Source organism: Trichechus manatus, unplaced genomic scaffold (genome assembly GCF_000243295.1).
Source record: "Trichechus manatus latirostris isolate Lorelei unplaced genomic scaffold, TriManLat1.0 scaffold00088, whole genome shotgun sequence".
NCBI classification, from domain to species: domain Eukaryota; kingdom Metazoa; phylum Chordata; class Mammalia; order Sirenia; family Trichechidae; genus Trichechus; species Trichechus manatus.
In genome coordinates, this window is record NW_004444024.1 from 4722462 (window position 1) to 4738181 (window position 15720).

Genomic DNA, 15720 nt, shown 5'->3' on the forward strand with positions numbered 1-15720 from the left:
AAAAAAAAAGAAAAAAGTTGAGTATTTAGAGGGTTAAAATGTTGTGGGGTTGTTAACCAATGTCATAAAACAGCATGTGTGTTACTGTTACATGAAAAACTATCTGTTCTGTAAGCCTTCACCTGAAGTACAATAAAATATTAAAAAAAAATAAATAAAAAAAAAAAGTCAAATTTATCCGTTTAAATCCCTAGACTTAGAGCTTTTTAAATCTTGTTTAAGACAAATTTCCGCACTATGGGATCATGACTTTAGTCTCCTATACAGTTTTATAGTTTTGCTTTTCATATTTAGGTCTTACTTATGTGTTTGTTTCTGGACTCTCTGTTCTGTTTCATTGGTCGATATGTCTATCCATGCCTTAATAACTCACCTCTCTGTTCACCTTTATTACAATGTTGGCCTTATTATATTGAAAAACTTTTTTGATGCTTTTAAGAAGATACTTTTTTATATTTTATCTGACAATTTTAGTTCTTTCCACAGAAGGGTTGATTTAATAATCTAGTCTATCATTAATGGAAATGGAAGTTGCAATGGTGTATTTTTGGTCCTGCTATAAGTCATTCTTCCATTTCAAAAAACTTTTTGGTGGCCTTATCTGTTCTTGGCATACTGGCATCCTAGGAGCAGAATTAGCTATATCTAAGGATCAAGGGCCCCAGAACGCCATGAGTCCTGGAGACATGCCATTTTGGTAATAGCTGTTTTGACATCCTTTTTCCTCAGGGTGTAGATGAGGAGGTTGAGAACAGGAGTGAGAATTGCAAACACTACATTGCCCATGATGTGGAAGTCAAGAGGCAGATCAGCCCTGTAGGCCACATAGGCTATGGCAATAGATGAGTAGTCGGTGCTGACCACCAGAAGGTGGGAGCTGCAGGTAGAGAAAGCTTTAGAGCGTCCTTCTCTGGAATTGATGCGAAGTACTGAGGCCAGGATGTGGGCATAGGAGAGAAGCACCAGGAGAAGGGGCAGGAATGACATGACAATGGTGATGCAGAAGCCCATAAAGGTCTGGGGGATGGTGTCAGAGCAGGAGGCCTGGACCACAGCCAGGTGATCACAGAAGCAGTTGTATATATGAACAGTGCTGTCAAATGCCATCTGGGAGGTCTGCACCACTGCTGGGATGGGCAGGAGGAGGGCAATTAACCAGGCACTGGCTGCCAGTGCAGCATTGGTCTGTGTGGTCATGTGGACAGGGTAATGCAGTGGGTGGCAGATAGCCACATAGCGGTCATAGGCCATGACCACCAGGATGAAGGCTTCTGAGTAGGAGAAGCTGTGGAAGAGGTACATCTACAGGAAACAAGCAGGGAAGCTGAGGAGGCGGTCCCCAGGTAGGAGTAGGGACAGCATCTTGGGGACAGTAGATGTGGTGAAAATGATGTCCAGGGCAGAGATATTGATCAGAAACAAGTACGTGGGTTTGTGGAGGCTAGGTTCTACCACTACGGCCACCAGGATCAAGGTGTTACCCACAAGAATGAGGAGGTAGAAGAGCAGGAAGATAAAGAAGACAGGGAGGAAGAGGAACTCCTGTAGAGAGGAGATGCCCACCAGATAGAAGACAGGTGAAAAGTCCTCTGATCCATTACAGGCTGTGGCTTCCACGGCAGGACAGAGCTGGATGCCCAAGTGACAGCCAGCCAGAGCATCTGGAAACCAGAACAACCAGGAGTTTAGAATGAGAATTCTATAGAGTTCACTGAACAGTTAATGTAATCCAAAGCATTTATAACCAAGTCTGGAGGACTGTTGGTGGCCTCCAATATTGATTCCTCCATCTTAGCCCACTATTTACTCTTTCCTTCTTCCATTTATTATTTATTAAGTGCATACAGTGTGCAAGGCTGTGAGAAGGTAAAACAAGGCTTCAAAGTCCCTATCTTCACTCATGGGGCTTAAATTCTAGTAGAAGGATCATGCATTAAAAAGCCAGTCATAGAGTTAATTATCTAGTTACAACTGTGTTAAATGCATTGAAAGAGCTTCTGCCAGTCATCTGCTTCATGTTCCACACTGTCTTTTGGCCATCAGATCTCTTAGATCTCTAAGTTCTTATATTTTCTTTTACACTTGCTTAAAGTGCTACTAAGTGCCATTATCACCATACTACTAACGAGAGCTGATTTTTCCAAGGTTTTCTGCAATATACTGTTTGCTTAGTCTACTCATTATCCAAGGAATGGCTCCTCTCTTGTTTTCTGGGTACAACAGCTGTCTGCATCTCTCTATACTGAGTTCTCTGTATTGGTCCTTGTGTGTGTGTGTGTGTGTCTGTGGTGGTGGTGGGGTTCTCTTGTGTTTTAGGCATAAGATGGGCAAATGCCTTTGGTGGGAGGACTCACTTCCTGATGGAGCCTGAGCTGAAGGTTGATCTTCCTACCATTGTGCAGAAGTAAGGGGTCCAGGGTACCTTTTGGGTCACTCTATTAATCTCCCTTCCCCCTGGCTGCTGCAGTTGAGCAGGTGTCCCTGTTTAGTCATTTTTATGCCCGCTCTCCTATCAATTTCTCTAAGACCAACTCAGAAGAAGCCCCAATAAGCTACCATGAGAACCACTGTTGCTCAAGAGGACCCAGAGAACTTCAAGCTGTAGCTGGCCAAAGATGAGACCTCTACATAAGTTTGTTCTGAAAGGCTTTACGCATGTTCACTATGTGCTCGGATCATCTCCAGCACTGATGGGTTTGAGCTGAGAAAAATACTGGCACATGCCTACTTCTGGGAGAAGCCTCTGACCAAACAACCCAGGCAGGTTCATGTCTACATCTGCATCACTGCTGTTTTAACCCCAGTGATTCCATGAGCAGTTTTGCCTTGAATTTCTTGCAACTACATCTACCATCTCTCTTTTCCAAAACAGAAATAAAACAAACAGACAAACAAGCAAAAAACAGCTCTCATGTTCTAGAATCACGGAGTGTCTGAACTGGAAAAAAAGTTTGTATGTTTGTTTTAAATCTTCAATTACAATGCAGTCTCCACCCTCCTCTACCACCTTTTAAAAATTTCAGTTTTGCTCTGTGATTGATTTGGATTGTGTACCCTGGCTCCTAGATTTGGAATTGGTGACTGGCAAATGGCTTTGCATCTGAAATAAGCATGAGACAGACAACCCTCCGGTGTGTGTGCTCCTTAAAAGAGAATCTCAGAGGTCACTCTTCCGCTCTTTTATAATCCCGTGACCTGGCAGATGGTGAACCTGCAGGGTCTCCATTTTAAAGGGTTACCCCTCAGTTAACCAGAACTTCATCCTGACAGATTTGGTCATGAGGTTTTTGTCATACTTAAAGATATGCAAACTGCCTTGCCCTGGACATAGCTGCACTCAGAGACAGTCATGACCTGATGGTCCTTCGATTAGCCTTGTCTAGTTGGAAGGTTTGAGGTTGACCTGCTGTCAACCACTTGTTTCCTACTGATGGTGATACAGATGCAGAGATCCAGATGGAGAGGCGGCACTTGGATTTCCACTGCCAGGCAGTGCTTGGGTCATCAGCAAAGCAGGGGCACCAAAAATTCTTTCTGAAAGAATTTAACATTTGGTATTGTGAAACACCGTTCCAATTTTCCATCATGGGAACTATCAGAACTACCAGAATTTGGCTGGACTTTCTTCTGCTCTTGGTTTTCCCATCTGTGCAGTGAGGAGCTTGGAGGAAAAGATCTCTAAGGTGTTTCTAATTCAGTGGTCAATTTTCTGAGTGTCCCCTCTGTGTTTGGCAGGATAGGAGTTCAGAGGTGGCTGGCACATGGTCCATGCCCCTAAGGGAAAGGGAGAGGGCTCTCCCATTTAGTGAGCGCTGTTGCAAGCCAGATTCTTTGCCTTTCTTCTGCCTTCCCTCTGTCACTGTGTCGTCATTAGTGGTTAAACATGTGTGGACATGGGAGTCAGAAAGGACTGGATTTCAGTTCCGGCTCCCACCTACCAGCTATATGACCTTGGGCAAGTCATTGTCTCCTCTCTAAGTCTTTTTTCCCTCATCTGTAACCTTATAGAATTGTTGTGAGTCTTTAAGGAGAGAATGCATAAACAATTATTTTGCAAGAGCCTGGAGTATATAAGAACTCAATGTTTGCTAGCGTTTTCAATTATTACTACTGTCACCAGTCTTGCCTTCCTGTGGGAAGCCTTTGGCCAAGACCATTTGAATCCTGCCTGTAAGCACACCCCTTGTCTGGGCCTGTCAGGTTATCTGGCCTGAGACCTCCCAGCCCATGTATGTACAACCAATCTGGATCCTGAGCACCTGCCTCTTGTACACATCCAATCCATCTTCCTGGATCCCTGGCCCAGGTTCTGCATGCTCCCACCTCCTACCGTGGTAACCCTACCCCAGGCTACTCACCTGCCAAGCCCTGTCCACCCTAGTGTCTACTGTTGTGTCCCCTTTGCGTCTCCACACTTGGCCTTGGTGGGAAGAGCCAGGCAGGCACTGAGCTGTAGTCTATTAAATCCTCCAAATCCTCCCGTCAACCAGGCCTGCTGGGACCCTTTCCCTGAAGATGGTGCTCCCGTAGGGCACTGTGCCCTCCAGCCACCCAGGATCAAATTCTTGGTCCCTTCTAGAGCATGTATTATGAAGGGACGTGCCCTGGGATTTGCTGATGAGAACAGCATAGTTAACTGTCCTCATGCGTTCTAGAAATTTACAGCCAATGGGGCAGCTTTTACTGACATTATTTCTTCTGGTCCTCACAATAGTCAGGAGAGATGAACACTCTAAGAGGAGAAAACTAGGGTCCAGAAAAGGGAAATGACTTGCCAGTGTTCGCACAGATGTTTAGTATTAGAGCTGCAATTCAGACCCAGGGCTTCATTCCCAGGCCAGTGCTCTGTAGTGTTCCATAATGGTTAAGGGCATAATGTCTAGAGTTAGAATGTTCTGAGTTTGAATATACATTCTAATGTATTTTAGCTGCATCACTTTAGATAAGTTAATTAAGTCTGAGTTTCTTCATCAGTAAAATGGGGCATAACAATACTACCTGTCTCATGGAGTTGTTGAGAGGATTTGATGAGATAAGAAATGTAGAGTGCTTAGAGTGAAATATATAATTATTTAAAAATTGCTCCAGAAGATTTACTTGTGTTATCTGGAAATAGCCAAGGGAGAGGCTGCCTGAATATTCAACTGTACAGGGGACAGATTCTGTCCCTTTCCTGCAGGAGAAGATGCAACTTTCATGGGCTTTCAGGTTGTCTAAATGCCCAACAACTGGGGCTTCACCAGGAACTGCAGTCAATGGCTGGCATCTAAGCTCAGACTGCTTGGTGCCCAGTAGCAGGTTTGTTCTCCTACTTATAAGGCTAGTCTCTTGCTCCCTTACCCCCCACCCCCAAAGGAAAGCAATAAGGGTCAAGGTCGTCCTTATATCTATATTTTAGGATGTATGTATGGGAGCTACTAGCAGCCAACACTCACAACTGACAGAGCCAACAACTGTGTCTACTAGAGTCTACACCTTGTAACTCTCAGATCCATTTACTTAACACGTGACGTTCACTCCATTTGGACATAGTGTCTCTAGGATTCTGATTAGCCACCATTTCAGGGAAAAATTATTGGAGAAGTATTAGTGGGAAGAACTACTGCCCTTTCTGCTTCAGTTAGTTCCTAGGCTATAACTGATACATATTATTTCTCTCCTCTACTCTCCATTCTAGATTCCCTCTCCCTTCATATACAGTTTTTTATGTTGATCTAGGCATATCCTCTGGTAGAGTAACTCAGACCTTCATCCCTGACAGTTCTGAGCCTCTGGTTACTAGTCTTCAGCTCAGTCTGCCAGAGATGAGCTTCTCTTTAAACGCTCTCAAAGGGGTTCTCTAATTCCCCCACTTTGCTTTATATTGAAGATTAATAGATCTCATCCTATCATTTTGACTTCATCCTGCAAAACATCAGTGTCCCTTTAGTAATATTGACCAATTACACAGTCCTTATAGTTTCTGTTTCTGCCATACCTCTAAAACATCAGAGACATTGCACAAGCGAGTGCATCCCCTTTATCTGTGTCTCATTCCAGTTTACCACAGGTGAAAGTCTTAGCAATCGCACTGCTATAACATAGGTAACAACTTATCTACCACCAGTGATAGGGCCCCCATTGCTATCCAGCTGATGAGTAATTCAATTACAGATTCTCTTCCTTAGAATCTTCTTTCTAGAACCACTCCTGGAACCAACAGTCTTAAGGCTGCATTTTCCAGAAGCAGAGCCTGAGACAGGGATTCTTATGCAAATGATTTATGGAGTGAGGGATCTCAGGTGAAATCTGTAACGGAATGTGGGAAACAGGACAGGGTAGAAGTTAGGTAAAGATAGATTTTAGCTGAAATTCAGCTCGATTTCACAGGTGTCCTGGAATGTGAAGGATGTTGTAGAGTTAAACCACTTTGGGGCAAGTGACTAACCTTTCTATCCCCTTATTGGTTATGGGCTATAACCAGGGGAAAGGATGTAACCTCCCAGGTATTTTTCTAGTGAGGGGGCTCCTGTTGGTTGAGGCAATTCTCAGAAGAATGGTACAGCCAAAGCTCACTGCAGTCAGATGAGGTTCCAACAGTGGCTTCTACGTAGAGTATATATACTGTTGTGTTGGCCTTTTGGCTCAATATCATGTTTGTACCGTATTTTATGTAAATAATGCACACCTTTGGCGTTTGTTTGCTGGCCACGCCCTCCCCTCTTGAGGCACCCTCACAAACACTGCCATGCCAATTCTCTTCCACGTGTTGCTGTAAAAAACATTAGCATAGAGCACTTACAAAAATACCTGGGGGCGGGGGCGGGGCGAGGGCACAGCCATCAAACAAATGCAAAAGGCACACATTACTTGCCTAAAAATACAGTAATATTCATCTATATTGTTGAATGTGGTTTTATAGTGTATAGTATATCATTGTGTGGATATACAATAATTTATTTAGCCATTCTGCTGTTGATAAACATCTGGCTGGGTACAAAACTCTAGGTTAAAGATATTTTTCTTCTATATTTAAAAAATATTACTCCCATGCGTCTTCTTGCAGCTACTGTTCCTGTGAGGAGGTTTAATATCATTCTGATTCTGGTTCTTGCTTTTTCTTGTTGGGAGTTTTTAGGATTTAAAACAATTTCTCAGTAATGGATCAGGAGAGGATTTTTTATTCGCCACATAGTGATGAACTTAAAAAAAAACTTTAAAAACAGAAAAGATAAAATTAAGCAAAGTAAAGCAGACTTCTGCTTCTGGGAAGATGAAGTGTATGTACTATTCCCTATTCCTCCTGATAAGTATAGCTAAAAATTCCTGGATATTATTTATAAAACAAATATAAAGAGACTCCGAAAGGTATAGAGAAAGCCAAAGAATGGCTAGGAACTGAGAACCCAAGGAACAACATGATGATGAGTTCCCTGGGTTTTGTTTTTGCCTCATATATCCCAGACTTGGAGTTAGAAAAGCTGGAAACTCAGAAATGCCAATGGGTGCTGCCTTAGTTATCTAGTGCTGCTATAACAGAAATACCATAAGTGGGTGGTTTTAACAAACAGAAATTTCTTTTCTCACAGTTTAGGAGGCTAGAAGTCCACATTCGGGGTGCCAGCTCTAGGGAAGGCTTTCTCTCTCTGTCAGCTCTGGAGGAAAGTCCTTGTCTCTTTGAGCTTCTGCTTCTGGGCAATCTTTATGTGGCTTGGCTTTTCTCTTCCCCCCATCTCTCTTTGCTAGCTTGTGTTTAATCTCTTTTTTATCTCAAAAGAGATTGTCTCAAGACACACCCTACACTAATCCTGCCTCACTAATATAACAAAGACAACCCATACCCAAATGGGATTATAACCACAGACATAGAGGTTAGTAATTACATACCTGTTTTGGGGGGATACAATTCAATCCATAACAGGTGCAGAAAAAAAAATCTCAACAACAACCTGTTCTCTCTAGCCAAGGAACTAGAACAGCAGCAACCTAGCAAGACAGAAAACTTTTAGACAATAACCACTCTATACCAGCTAAATAATACAGAGAAAACTACAACTCCACCTACATCCACTCCAGCAAAGGCCAAGCGAGGAGTCTAGACTTACACCCTCACCAGGATGTAACTAGGTGCGTCATACCACCACCCTTTTGGTGTCAGAGAAGGCCAAGTAGAATGGAGGCTATGAAGGGAGCAGTAAGAAGGCACTCCTATCCCTTCCAGCCAGGGCGATATCATCAGAGACCTAGTGGGGCACTGGGATGCCCATCCCCACTCAGCAGTACTGAGAAGTCCCACCTCTCCCTAGGTGTCAACAGAGGCTGAGTGAGGAACTTGAGATTTTGTCCCCACCTGGAAATAATTAGGCAGTTCTACCCTTTCCCCTGCTGCACTGCTGTCACAGGAAACCACCTAAAACAGGAAGTTTAAATAAGATCCAGAGTTTCAGAACATAATATCCAAAATGTCCAAGTTTCAGTTGAAAATCACTCATTGTACCAAGAACAACCACAACAAAAACACAACTTGAATTAAAAAAAAGACAACTGATGGGCATGAGAAAGATGTTAGAATTATCTGACAAAGATTTTAAAGCAGCCATTATAAAAGTGCTTCAGTGAGCAAGTACATGCATCATACATGCTTGAAACAAATGAAAATAGAAAATCTCAGCAAAGAAATAAAAAGTCTCAGTAAAGAAATAGAAGATAGACAGAAGAACCAAATGGAAATTTTAAAACTGAAAAATAAACAGATGAAATAAAAAACTCAATAGATGAGCTCAACAGCATAATCTAGGGGACAGAGCAAAGAATTTATAAACTGGAAGATAGAACAGAAGAAATTACTCAGTCTGAACAACAGAAAGGAAACAGAATTAAAAAAAAAAAAAAGAACAGAACCTCGAAGATCTGTGGGAGGTCTATGTCAAAGGATCTAACATTCTTGTCACTGGAGTATGAGAGGAGAGGAGAAAAAGGGCTGAGAAAGTATTCAAAGAAATAATGACTGAAAATTTCCCAGATTGGGCAAAGAACATAAACCTACAGATTCAAGATGAGCAAACCTCAAACAGAATAAACCCAAAGAAACCCACACCAAGACATATCAGAGTCAAACTTCTGAAAACTAAAGACAAAGAAGAAATCTTGAAAGCAATGAGAGAGAAGACACCTTACCCATAGGGGGAAAATAATTTGAATGATAACAGGGCCATGTTGATATACTTCGGTAGTGATACTATATCTGGGAGAGCAGTTGCAATCGGAATCATCACCTGATTAAGTTTACAATAGTCCACAATCATTCTCCAAGATCCGTCAGGCTTCTGCACGGGCCAAACTGTTGAGCTAAATAGGGAAGTGATGGATTTCACCACGCCTGCTTCTTTTAAGTCTTTGATGGCGACATTAATCTTTGCAGTTCTCCCCAGGTGTGTAGCGTTGCTACAAGCAATGAAAGGCTACTTTCGCCAGACACTAGAGGGCCAGTTAAAGGGAGGATTAGAGGGACTGGGGATTCAAGATTGTAAATTTCATCTGAGCCTAAACAGATGTCCTCACTCCACATTTCAAGACTCAGGTCTTCTATCTGTAATCACTTTTGTTCTCCTGAAGTATACCCATTAGAATTTCCTTTACTGAGTTTCTGCTGTTTGCAAACTTTCTCAGCTTCTGCTGGTCTAAAAATGTCTTTATTTTGCCCTCATACTTGAAAGAGATTTTCACGGGGATAAAATTCTGTCAGCTATTTTCTTTCAGCACATTGAAGAAATAATTCCAAAGGCTCTGGCTGCCAGTGCTACTCTTGACAAGTCAGCTTAACTATAAGTCTTTGAAAGGCAAAAATTGAAGGCAATATGTCTTTTTTTTTTTTTTCTGGCTGCTTCTAAGATTTTCTCTTAGTTTTATTGCTTTCTATATTTTACTATTATGTACCTAAGTATATATTCCTTTCTTGCGAGTTTTTGAGCTTCTTAAATCTGTGGTTTAGTTTATTAGTTCTGAAAAATTCTTAGCCATTCATTCTTCACATATCGCCTTTATCCATTTCTTTCTCTTCTTTCCTTCTAGAAATATAATTAACATGTGTTAGACTTTTTTACTCTAATCACTATGACTCTTATTCTTTCTTATGTTTTTCTTTTCATTTTTTGGTCTCTTCAACTTCATTCTGACCTATCTTCCAGTTTACTAATTCTTTCTCCATTTGTATCTAATTTGCTGTTAAAATTGCTCTTTTCAGTTATTAGCTGATTCTTAAAGTTCTATTCAGTTCTGTTTTCAAAACTGCTAGTTTACTTTTTAGATTTTCTTACTTTCTGCAAATATTTTCAATCTTGTCGTTTATCTATTTAAACATAAAACTGTTTTTTTTATGTGACACTTTATTCCAATACATATCTTCAGAAGGGCTAATTTACTTCTGGTTCACTCTTACCAACGGGTATAGCCCTTTGTGTTTCAAAGTTATTATGGGAAGTATCTCTTATTAAGCTCTTCACTTTATGAACTTTGGTCTTTGATTTATGATCCCTCCTCCCCCACGAGGCAATCAAGTAAAAGTCCAAATTTGCCAAGACTGGAAAATGCCCTCAGGGGAAATTCTGCTTCTCTCACCCTTTGTGGAAGGAGCAAGGAGTAGTCAGTGAGATTGGTGCTAGGCAGAAGAAATCTTGAGGAATTTCCTACCACCCCAGGTCCAGTGCAGCTCTGAAAAGTCAGTAGTCTTTCTTCCTGTTTGTCTATCCATCCCCTCCACCAAATTGTATTCCTGGAGATAGGCAGTTTAAACTCAATATTAGATTTGTGGATTAGAGTTTTAAGGACTTGGTGGTTCAGCCGATGATCTTCTTTAGCCTGGTAATTCGCTGCAAGCCCTTACACCTAGTACAATCATCATACGGTCTCAGCTCAATGAAGCTTTGACTCTTCGGTTTGGGAACCCAAGACCAATACAGCTGGTTCATTTTTAACTAATTCAGTAAAAACTTCAAATCAGGCAGGCTGCATGTTTCTGGAATCAAAGTGTATCAGTGACTACTTGGAAAATTGACTGTAGGAGGCCACTGAGGAGGCCTAACAATGATGTCTGTTTTTCCTACCTCGGTTCTGAATCAGTTGTGGATCTGAACAAAGACATCAGCAGAAGAGGTCACTAGGTTGGAGGGCATAGCATATAACTGAGGGCAAGTGACTTCCTAAAACTGAACCCCAGGATGAGAGACATTCCTACCCAGCCCCAGACATTGTTGGACCACTGACAATGCAGACACATTTCACTCTGTCATCCTCATGAAGCACAAGCTCCTTTGGTTTACATAACATTATTATGTATGACCCATATAAAATTATAATAAAAAGCACACATACCATTGAAAAGGAAATATTTTATCTAAGCCTAATTGGCTATTCCATGTTTTCCAATTAACATTTATTTGTCATTTTTGTTAGTTTCCTAGGGCTGTTGTAATAAAATACAACAAAGGGGGTGGCTTTAAAGAACAGAAATTTATTGTCTCACGGTTCTGGAGGCTGAGAGTCCAAGATCAGAGTGTCAGTCTTATTGATTCCTTCTGACGCTTTGGGTGAGAATCTGTTTCATGTCTCTCTCGTAGCTACTAGTAGCTCCAGGTATTCATTGGCTTGCAGCTGCAGAATCACATGGCATCCTTCCTCTGTCTGTCTTTTATAAGGACAACACTCAGATGGGTTTAGGACCCATCCAACTTCAGTAGGACTCATATTAGCTTCTCTTAACATCTTCAAAGACCTTATTTCCAAACAAGATCACATTCACAGGTATAGGGGTTAGGACTTCAACATATATATATATTTTTTTTAGGGGGGTGGAGATACCATTCAATCCATAACACTATTTATTTATTCCTTTTCTCCGTTGCTAACATGACATATAGCATATTCTAGCAGCTGTAATTCTGGCTAAGAGAATGTTCTCTAAGGGGATGGAGAATCTGTTTATTTGGTCTGTCCTGTCTTGGGCATCAAAACGTTAACAGCAAAGACCAGATGGTTTTCACTCAATGCATAAATCTGTCTGTGATACCTGGATGGATTCTTTAACTGGGACTTTATGAAGACAGTTTGAAGTTTAGCTTGAGAATGATTGAACCCACACTCTGGACTAAGAACTATATCAGTTTACTATACTGCTAACCTAAGCATATAATTATGCCACAAAATCTAAAGGAAATACAACTTGAAATTTATTTTTACCAAGAACTACTGAGAACCCTTAACTCTAGATCACTAAAAAATAGCCTCTTATCTGGACCAGTCTGTATTGCTGTTCTCTCACAGACAGTTCCGCAGATTCCATATTCTTGTCACATGAGTCTGCTGGGGTATTATTTCCTCATGTGAAAACTCTTACTATTATTTGCAAAAAAAAATTCTCTCTTTGCTCATTCACTTTTTCAGTGTTCTGTTAAAGTGCTGTGCCTTATTGTAACTTGCTAAGTGCCATGGGTTGAATTATGTCCCCCCAAAAATGTGTGTATCAGTTTGGCTGGGCCATGAATCCCAGTATTGTGTGGTTGTCCTCCATTTTGTGATTGTAATTTTATGTTAAAGAGTATTAGGGTGGGATTGTAACACCCTTACCCAGGTCACATCTCTGATTCAATGCAAAGGGAGTTTCCCTGGGGTGTGGCCTGCACCACCTTTTATCTTACAAGAGATAAAAGGAAAGGGAAGCAGGCAGAGAGTTGGGTACCTCATACCACCAACAAGGCAGTGCTGGCAACAGAGCGTGTCCTTTGGACCTGAGGTTCCTGTGCTGGGATGCTCCCAGACCAGGGGAGGACTGATGACAAGGACCTTCCTCCAGAGCCGACAGAGAGAGAGCCTTCCCCTGGAGACGGCGCCCTGAATTTGGACTTCTGGGCTACTGGACTGTGAGAGAATAGACTTTTCTTTGTTAAAGCCATCCACTTGTGGTATTTCTGTTATAGCAGCACTAGATGACTAAGACACTAAGGAAGATTTATTTCTCTTCAAAGTGTGCTGCAAAATTCCAGCTGTCTGCCCTATTCTTTCTCCCTTTCTGGGAACACTGCAGTTCTGAAGGACACTGAAGTTCTGCCCATCTTTGCTCTTATTTGACCCATTTGTGACTTGTATGATTTCTGAGAAGAACAGAGGTTTAAACTCTTTTGGCAGGAATAATCATTTTTGATGGGGATTCAAGCTGAAAATGAATCTTACTCCTTGGGCAGGTACATGGACACCCATACCATTCCTTAATCGGAGCAGTTAGTGGTTTTCCTGTGCAATCATTTCAAGCCCATTATATTGCAGATACATGAGTACTTTCTAACAAACAAGTGATACCCAAAGCCAAAATGTAAGAACTTACAGGAGAAAAAACTTTAGCATTGAATTAAATGCTAACTTCTTGGCTCCCAAGACTTCTTTTGCTTCTCTCTGTTGTATTGTCTTATATTTTTTCTCTGAATCTGACTCCTTCACTAGACTATGGCTACCTTGAAGGCAGGAACTGTGTCTGGTTTATTTCTGTTTCTATCACCTACCACAGGACATGACACAATGCAGAGTATCAGTAAAAACTTTTATAAATGATTAGATGATGAAATTTTATTCATCACATTAATTGGTGGAAATTGCAAAGACTACAATTACTCTGTAGTACCAGTGAGAAGTCTTCTTGGTCCCGTATTTGAAAACCAGGTTGTAGCTCTGCCCAAATGAATGAAGCCAATTTAGGCTGCTGTAATTCATTTATTCATTTAAAAATATTTATTGAGTTCCTATTCTGTGCTAGGCACTGTCATTGGTGTCCTGGGAGCTAAATTAGTTGCATCTAAGGATTAAGGGCCCTAGAACACTGTGGGTGCTGGGGACATGCCATTTTGGTAATAGCTGCTTTGACATCCTTATTCCTCAGGGTGTAGATGAGGGGGTTGAGAACAGGAGTGAGAATGGCAAACACCACGCTGCCCATGACGTGGAAGTCAAGGGGCAGGTCAGCCCTGTAAGACACGTAGGCTATGGCAATGGATGAGTAGTAGGTGCTGACCACCAGGAGATGGGAGCTGCAGGTGGAGAAGGCTTTTGAGCGCCCTTCATGGGAGCTGATATGAAGTACTGAGGCCAGAATGTGGACATAGGAGAGAAGCACCAGAAGAAGGGGCAGGAATGACACCACCATGGCGATGCACAAGCCCATGAAGGCCTGGGGCGTGGTGTCAGAACAGGAGGCCTGGACCACAGCCAGATGGTCACAGAAGCAGTGGTAGACGTGGGCCACAGGACCAAATGCCATCTGGGAGGTCTGTACAACTGCTGGGACGGGCAGGAGGAGGGCAGTGAGCCAGGCACTGGCTGCCAGTGCAGCGTTGGTCTGTGGGGTCATGCGGACAGGGTAGTGCAGTGGGCGGCAGATAGCCACATAGCGGTCATAGGACATGACCACCAGGATGAAGGCTTCTGAGCCGCTGAGGCCATGGAAGAGATACATCTGCAGGAAGCAGACAGGGAAGCTGAGAAAGTGGTCTTCCAGCAGGAATAGGGACAGCATCTTGGGGACAGTGGTTGTGGTAGAGAGAATGTCCAGGGCTGAGAGGTTAATCAGGAAGAAGTACATGGGCTTGTGGAGGCTGAGCTCTGCCACTACAGCCAACAGGATCAGGGTATTACTCACCAGGATGAGCAGGTAGATTAAGAGGAAAATCAAGAAGACTGGGAGGAAGAGGGACTCTGGCAGAGAGGGGATGCCTACTAGGTAGAAGATGGGTGAGGCATTATCTGATCCATTACATATTACGGCTTCCATAGTGGATCAGAGCTGGATGTCTGCAGACAGACACTGGGAAACTCAGGACACATCTGGAAAACAGAGAAATATTAACTAGAATATTCATCTTTTTCTTTCCAACTATGGATCTCAGTCCCAGCACTCTTTTTGGAAGAATTTCATGTCACAGTTGAGATGTCCAGGACGGTAAGTTGTCTAATGAGCAGTGTTTGAAAGAGCTGGGCTTGTTTAGCCTGGAGGAGAGGAAGACTTGGGGTGGTGGATGGGGGACATAGTGGTGGTGGAGGGGTAGACACAAATACCTGAAGAGCTATTGAAGGGAAGGGATAACACAAAGAACTAGAACTAGGGCCAGTGTTAGCAGCTTCAGGGGCCCCCAGTTTAACCTCACACATTGAATAACCTTCTTACAATCAAAACTATCCAATAATGAAAATTGGTGAATTCCATATGACTAGAGGTATGCAAGCTGGGCTCTTTCTAGTTGGAATGCTACAGAGGATATTTACTACTTGAATAGGAGCTAGACTGAAAACTTTAAACAACACTTTAACCCTTGATTCACTGGCTCTAAAGAAAAAAAGTAACATAAATGAACCATACAACAAAATTATGAGGTTGAGGGGCAAATTTAATCCATCCAAGAGAAAAATTCTTGAGAAGCATCCATTTATGTTCAAATGCCAATTATAAATCGAGAAGCTGCTTTATTAGTTCACGTAGCTCCTTTAAGAATGTCTAATTTTTTAGCCTTGTTCCTGCTACGGCAAATGAAGGAACATTCTGGGTATGGTAATGTTGGTAAACCACTTACCAGATTTTGCCCAGTAAAGTCAAGAAAGGTGTGCATCAGGGTTGTATCCTTTCACCGTACTTATTCAATCTCTATGCTGAGCAAATAATCTGAGAAGCTGGACTATATGAAGAAGAATGAAGCATCAGGATTA

The 15720-nt window shown here is 42.1% G+C and overlaps 2 protein-coding genes across 2 annotated transcripts; both read right to left on the reverse strand.

The window, feature by feature from the left end:
- Nucleotides 1-645: 645 nt before the first annotated feature.
- Nucleotides 646-2657, reverse strand: LOC101354190 (olfactory receptor 2AT4-like). Its single transcript, XM_012557158.1, is given in 2 exon segments — nucleotides 646-1661; nucleotides 2654-2657. Coding segments are annotated over 2 exon segments (1020 nt in total).
- An 11162-nt stretch (nucleotides 2658-13819) lies between these two features.
- LOC101354439 (olfactory receptor 2AT4-like) lies at nucleotides 13820-14791 on the reverse strand. Its single transcript, XM_004382021.1, has one exon. The coding sequence runs from the start codon at nucleotides 14789-14791 to the stop codon at nucleotides 13820-13822; it is 972 nt and encodes a 323-aa protein (XP_004382078.1).
- Between the last annotated feature and the right edge of the window lie 929 nt (nucleotides 14792-15720).

What these genes read in the sequence shown, in the direction of transcription:
- LOC101354439 (XM_004382021.1), bottom strand. Translation starts at nt 14,791, where the DNA reads ATGGAAGCCGTAATATGTAATGGATCAGATAATGCCTCACCCATCTTC.